General features: G+C 41.2%; 1 protein-coding gene across 3 annotated transcripts in view; it reads left to right on the top strand.

Annotated features, from left to right (window-relative positions):
• The first annotated feature begins 490 nt into the window (after positions 1-490).
• The window catches only part of FNDC7 (fibronectin type III domain containing 7), a 31,690-nt gene continuing 24,804 nt past the window's right edge, over positions 491-7,376 (top strand). For 2 of the 3 annotated variants that reach the window (XM_043877173.1, XM_043877171.1), the window contains exons 1-4: positions 491-700; positions 1,211-1,229; positions 5,346-5,600; positions 6,586-6,846. In XM_043877173.1, the coding sequence (XP_043733108.1) occupies positions 638-700; positions 1,211-1,229; positions 5,346-5,600; positions 6,586-6,846 (598 nt within the window). In that variant the 5' untranslated portion in view covers positions 491-637. The remainder of the gene's footprint in view (positions 701-1,210; positions 1,230-5,345; positions 5,601-6,585; positions 6,847-7,376) is intronic. The other variant, XM_043877172.1, reaches the window with a different exon arrangement.

Below are 7,376 nucleotides of genomic sequence, written 5' to 3'. Positions count from 1 at the left end.
CTTTTTTGTGTTGGGAAGAGTTAAAATCTGGTCTTTAGCAACTTTGAGGTTTATATAATATTATATCATTAACTATTAATATATTCACTATGTTGCATGTTAAATCCCCAAAATATATTTTTCTACTAGTTTTTAGTTTGTACCCATAAACAACATCTCCCCAGTCCCCCCAGCACCAGGCAACAGCTGAACTGATCACTTTGCATTGAAACAACAGAAAGAATAACAAATAAAGACGACAAAGAAGAAATTAAAACTGGTCAGAATCCCCAAGTTTAAAATAGTCATTCCACTATGTCAATAATTTCTATACAGCTTTGTTAAATTTTTATTTAGAAAAAAATTTTAACAGAAAAGGAGAGCATTCTACACCCAGGTTACAGTAGCCTTTTGGCCCGCTTGGCATGGCTTACTTCCACTCTCTTCTTTTTTTCAGCCTTTGCAATACCTGTACCTGCCAGTCTCCAAGTGCCCCTAGTTACAGGTCAGCTCCACACAGAAGGGGAGGAGCTACTTCCAGGGTCTGTGTCCAGCATTGCAGCCCCACATCCCAGCAACCAAAAGTGCTGCCCACCTGGAGACCAAGAAGGACCTTGCCCACTGTGTTGAGTGCCATGTGAGTGCTCAGTCCAACAGGATGGCTGGTGCACCGGTGAAATTTTTGTCTGTGGTTGGATTCAGTCTTATCTGCCTTAAAATGGTGAGTTCACCATTCTGACCTACCTGCAACTATTTAGGGGGGAGAAAAAGATACATTCAATGTCTTTCTCTTTTTTTAAAGGCTTTGGGGGTGGAGAGATAGAAATCAAAATACTTTGGGACCATACCAAGATTGTATATGTTTGTGTGTTTGAAATTTAATGCAATTTACTAGTGAAAGGAGACAAGAATATCATTATGTTTTAAGGACAAAGGTTTCTAAAAAATCTGTCAGCAGTTACTGAATTAGTCACTAGGTAGATTCAGAAAGAAAAATGAAATAGTAATACGATCTGCCTCCAGCCTCTCAATTCTGTTTAGGATTGCTTTCTGGTAGATTTTAGTGTTGGGAAATGGTTTGTGCAAATCGCTGCTGTGTGTGGATTGGAAGATTGCTCATGTTATGTATAAACACGTTGTTCTAAGTGTGTTACTGCTTTGATTTAAGTTTTATATTTCCTCAAATGGTGTTTTTCTTTACAGTTCTAACTTTCTAAACTTTTCTTTTCAGGTTGCTTCAACAAAAACAGGTAACATTCCCTGAAATGCAAGTTTACCCTACCCATATTTCATTTTCATTTTCACTGTTAATTCTTATACTACCCTAAAATAGAAAGGCTATACCAAGAAAAATAGTCAACATTTTTTGAGTACTCACATTGTGAGTGTAACTGGTAAGACAAATATATCGATCAAACTTTAAAGATACATCCTCATAAGATACTCATCTTGAGTTGTATAGAGTCATGCAGTCATAGATTTTTCTCAGACATAGTTACCCATTAGTAAAATATTGCAATGATTATCATTCCAGTCAAAGAAACAAAATTATAGTGAAGAGCCTAATTTATGTAAGTTTTCTTATTTGTCTTCTAAGGAATTAGAGGAGAGAGCTAGAAACAGTTTTGATCAAAATTTCAAGATTCTCTACTTTAATAAAAAAGATTTTATACCTCTAATATTGCATCCATAAAGTATAGACAATGATAACCCAGAGCTAGAAAAAGTCTTTCTTTTAGAAGATGTTATCACCATTTTTCTTGAATAAATGACTGAAGGCAAGGATTATTTCTCTACAGGCTTCTCCTGGCTCATATATTTTAGAAATTTAAGTCCCTAGAATGGAAATTTATGTTCAGAGATTTATAATATCAATTATATCACAAACTCTCTCAGCAATTCAGTACAAGTAAGAACAGTTTTTATTTATTATTATGTTCGTTCCACAGAAAAGGAAATGTAAATAAAGCAATTAAAATGTGCGATAGAGATTTATGACTGAGCCATAAAAATCTGTGCTTATAAAATAGGTTTTTAAAAATTACTATGTCACACTTTATTCTTACTTATTTTTAAGACACCTTCAGGGATGACTAGGAAGCTGTGAGAAGAACTATTTGGCCATATATATGAAGTAATTTTTAAAATAATAAGTGGCCTTTAAATGGATGAAACCTAGCTCTGCTGTCTCTTAGAGGGTCCCAGAACACCCAAACATGCTGAGCCCTCAAAATGGGCCCCTTTTCGATCCCACTACCCACACTATTTGAGAGAAGGAATGGGACAGACTGAGATACTGATGATGCTGTCTATTGATTCATCCTATCTTTTCAACAGATGCAAAGTGTTTTATTGACACTGCATAGGAGGTTTCATTTGGTGTGTGTGTATTTTGATTTTCTCTGGGCTCTTGGCATCAGCTACTTATCTGTGTCTGATCACTGGGGCCAGCTGGGATAATTTAGATCTCTGAGTTGGTAGAATGCACAGATGCTGAGACTCAAAGGGTTTCACTTTTGGTTGATTGCAAATCTAGGGAATAAATTTTTCTCTTTCATCAATGCAGTAAGTGGGCCAAATATAGAACTAAGGAAGAGTGAAGAACCACTGCTAATTTATGGAGACTTACACGTCCTACTCAATCTCATATCTTTTAAGGGAAACATAGTACAGTGGTGTTGATCTTTTTTCATTGCCATTACTGGTCAGATGCTGCTCTAGATGCCATGTGTAAACAGGCATTCTGTCTCTCCAGCCTGTGCCTACCCCAGACCCTCCAGAATCCCACCTCCTCTGGTAGCAACCCCCACCCCCATGACAGTACCATGAGGCCTGGCTTTTCCAAACCCAAAATTTGTTAGCCCTGGTTCACACACACACGCGCGCACACGCACGCACACACACACACACACACACATGCGCACACACACACTCACACTAACCCTTCCTGCCTTCCAGTGTGCCCTTACATTAACTATTTCACTTAATCTTTACAATCTTAAGATGCAGATATTTTACATTTCAAAGTAAACTCAAAAATGTAGGAATTATTAGTATTCCGTATATTCAAGACAGAAAACTGAAGCTAGAAGAGGTGAAATCACTTGTACATGTTGATGCATGTGTGGTCAGTCGCTTCAGTCATGTCCAGCTCTTTGCAGCCCTGTGACTGCAGCCCGCCAGGCTCCTCCGTCCCTGGGATTCTCCAGGCAAGAATGCTGAGTGGGCTGCCATGCTCTTCTCCAGTACACGTTCACAGACAGAAGCAAGTGGCAGAGCCAAGGCTCAAACCTAGCATTCTGGACTCTAAATCCTTTTCTGTTTTCTTGCCATGAAACTCTGTGTTTCATCCTGCTGATACTGGCTTTATGAACTACTATGCTGGGCAACTGTGCCCCGCCCAGATTAATTCAGTAGGACAGAGTTTGTGGAGCCCTCAGGCTCCTTGACATGCCTGTGGGAGATAGTCTGGGTCATGCCAGCCTTTTAGATGCCTTTCGAATGCACCACTCCATGAAGGCACTGTCACAGCAATGTCTAGTTTGGTTGTCAGTTGTCCAGGAAATCAGTCCATTGCAATGAGCAGGACTGGCTAACAGGACATAAGATGAATAATGGGGTCAAAGGAAAAGCAGAGGTTGAGAGATACCACAAGTCAGAGGAAAGAAGGCCAAGGACTAGGCAAGGACAAGTAACTGGGGTGCAGAAAAGGGATGAGTGTGTAGGAGGAATGAATGTGAGACCCCTGTGGGGGCTTTCTGTCCTGCAGGGGGAGGTGGGGACATAGGCGCTTCCTGCAGAGTCAGCTTCTGCTGGCAAATGGCTAAGATGAACCCCTGAAACTTTTCCCCAGGATATATAAGCCATCAGAGTTTTCTTTTGATGGAGAAGGAGACAGTCCTGGGTGATGTTCAAGGAATGTCTGGCCAGTGCACAGTGGACTCTTTGTCCATTCTTGCAGCATGGTTATTTCTGAGATGCTGCCAAAGCCAGCTCTCTTGGCCATGGGGACAGAAAGAGAAGGTTGTCTGTGTCATGCACAAGGCGATTTGGCAGGTGGGGGTCTGCTGGAGGGAGTTGATACTGGCAAATCACACATTCACACTCTATTTACTCCTTCTCCTCTTTGTCCTTCTCCTCTTTGCCCTAGAGTTTTGTTTTGCCCTTTAATTTTGAATTTGGCATACAGTGATCTTACCCAGCAAATGCAGTGTTCTTGTTGTTTAGTTGCTAAGTTGTGTTGGATTCTTTTGCGCTCCCATGGACAGTAGCCTGCCAGGCTCCTTGGTCCGTAGGATTTCCCAGGCATGAATACTGAAGTGGGTTGCCATTTCCTTCTCCAGGGGATTTTCCTGGATCAGGGATCGAATCTGCATCTCCTGCATTGGCAAGCAGATTCTTTACCAGTGAGACACCAGGGAAGCCCACAATTGCAGTTCATTAAACATAAAACCCAGCAATTTTGGTTTGATCTTTTCTTCCGCTTGGACCTCCTACACCTAGAGCATTTTTGTGTCCGTGGAGTTTTGCAGAGTAGGCAATCTGATTGCCATGTTGTATCTTCTACCCCATTCCCAAAGTATAGGAATGCCTAGTGTAAACTCATGACATAAGCATTCATTGCTTCCTGGCAAACCATGGCCAGGTCCAGGTGAGGAGGGACCACAGCAACTCATTCTTATTCTGGGGCAGATATTTTGATAGAGAAGGAGAGAATAAAGTTTAATTTTAAATATTTTATATAGAAGAATCTGAAAATTGTTACACTCTGATAATATTAAAACAGTACAATGGAGCAATTGTGAAACAACTCAATTCTCCCTTGTTTTCCGTTAGATGAAATACCTCTTGGGAAGTGTGCCAAGTGCATTAATGGAAATCACAGCTACGGCAGGGATGGGGGATGGAGGTGGACCATCACTGGAGGCAGTCGAGCACAGTTGTGGGGCAGGGAGGCAAGATTAGGGACAAAGCAGGCTGGGGATTCACAAGATGCCAAGTTGGGGTAGAATCCTCCAGAGTGAAGTCCCTCCCTTACTCTCTCCCTCCCCTCAGAGTTCTTTCTCAAAAATATTCCCCATTCTTACTCAACTGTTTTAAAAGTACAAAATGAGGCAACTGGAAAAAAACCTCTTTGAAATTCCATTCCTGAATGGGAACTTTGAGCTTTCTGACTCTCTTCTGAAAAGTAGTAGCTTTGCCCTTTTTTTTTTTCATCTTTCTTTCTTTTTTTTTCTTGATCAGGAAAATAAGGGCACAGTTTATATCTGAAGGATGGCAAGAGAGTGACAGTTTGAAGAGTAAGATGATGAAAGAAGTAATCCTTAGGTACTCTACCTAATGTACATCTTCAAAATTTCTTTTAGTTCCCGAAATACCCACTATTGATCAAGCTTATTCAAAAATCAGCAACAGTATCACTGTGGAATGGGCTACAGTGCCAGGAGCTACCAGTTACCTCCTCACAGCCAAAGACGGGAACACTGTCATTGAGACCATGGTGGCCAATTCCCCAGGCACTGTGACTGGCCTGAAAGCTGCAACCTTGTACCAGATCACCATCAGATCCATCAGTCCTGCGGGGAGAAGCCAGGCATCACCTCCAAAACAGGCAAAGACAGGTAGCTGGATGCTCATCCTCTACTGAGCAATTGCTTGTGACCTGAATCACTTGTACTGAGGCTGCAAATGTATGATGTAATTCTTTGTCTTGTGAGCGCTGATGATTCAGGGCCCAGAAGTGAAAGCCACCAAGTGACTTTTTTTTTTTTTTTTTTAAATTCAAATAACTGTGGAGGAGGTGGTATTTAAATTCCAGATGCTTTGGAAAAGAAAACCCATTTTGGGGCATTGTTAAAAGCATCCCTGCTTTAAAATCTCTGAAAAAGAGATTTCTGTTTTTAACTTCGGTTATCTATGAAGACCATGGGGTATGATGAACACGTAGGAGTGATTTTGCTGCTCTTTGACTTATTGGAAATAAAACCAGTTCGAGTTTGTCATCAGCATGACTTAAATTGGTTTGATGAAGTTATACCTTGGCATACTTCTAAAAGGTTGTGTGCACATTAAAATAGTAGAAATTATCATTTCTCTTATTAATTTATTTTATGATTAAGAGGTTTTATCTAATTTCTTACCAACTTCCAGTTGAAGGTATGCCTAATATTAGAATTTGTGTTCCCCATTCCTCTGCTGTGTGTGTCACTTCAGTCGTGTCTGACTCTTTGAGACCCTGTGGACTGTAGCCTGCCAGGATCCTCTGTCCATGGGATTCTCCACACAAGAGTACTGGAGTGGGTTGCCATATCCTCCTCCAGGAGATCTTTCCCACCCAGGGATTGAACCTACGTCTCTTATGTCTCCTGCCTTGGCAGGCAGGTTCTCTACCACTAGCGCCACCTGCCACTCTGAGTCATCTGCTGAGTCATCCGTAATTAATACACATTTAAATAACAGTGATAACAACTCTGACATGAATCCTATTGCAAAGCAAATACTTTTTTCATAATATGGATAATCAAGCTCAAATTTCCTATTCCTAAATTTGAATTATCCTTGATCGCTCTTTCGTAATGCCAAGTGCACATGTTTTTGTCTTTGCAGTACTGGCGGCACCTATTCTACAAGTAAGCTCTCCAAGTTCAGACTCTATTCTTGTGCAGTGGGAAGCTGTATATATGGCCATTGGATTCTCTGTGTCCATTATGCAAGCTAATGGTTTGGGTAGAATATGGAAAGAGAATACCACCAACACCTCCTTGACATTCACCAGTTTAGCCGCAGGGACTCTCTACACCATAAAGGCCTATGCATGGAATGCCAATGGAACCCCCGGGGATGACTCCACCTGCAATCAGAGAACAAGTAAGGACGTCTCAGCTCAGCCCCAGTCGTTCTCCTTTTTGGTTAATGAGAAGGGCTGTGCATCGCAGCCGCTGAGAGCAGCGATAAGCGATAAGCACAGAGCAGCTGGCAGCAGATATTTAAACTTATTATGAGCTTATTTATAGTGCCTTGGCAATTCCTCCCAAGTAGTTTCAATGCTCTCTGCATGTGTAAAGAAATGCTGCTCAGAGTACACAGAGCACCGTAACCCCATGTCTACCTCACCCCACCGCCCTGTAGCTGATTCAGCATACGTGTTCAATATCACACAGCAGGAAACAATTCTTGTTAGGTTTTCCAGTTACCTCTTGTCCCTTCCTAGGTTTAGACCAAGAATATAGACAAAAAGAATTGGGCCAAACAAGGATTTATTCAGCAGACATTTAATGAGTGTGTCCAAATTTTGAGGTGGTATTACCTTAGAGACATAGCAGCAAGCAAAATAAACTTCCTGTTATGATGAGAATTTTAAGCTTCCTGCTGTGGTGAGAACTGATATTTCAGACATA

This window comes from Cervus elaphus, chromosome 20, assembly GCF_910594005.1.
Source record: "Cervus elaphus chromosome 20, mCerEla1.1, whole genome shotgun sequence".
NCBI lineage: Eukaryota > Metazoa > Chordata > Mammalia > Artiodactyla > Cervidae > Cervus > Cervus elaphus.
Note: the sequence above shows the minus strand (reverse complement) of the source record. Positions and strands in the feature narration are given on the sequence as shown.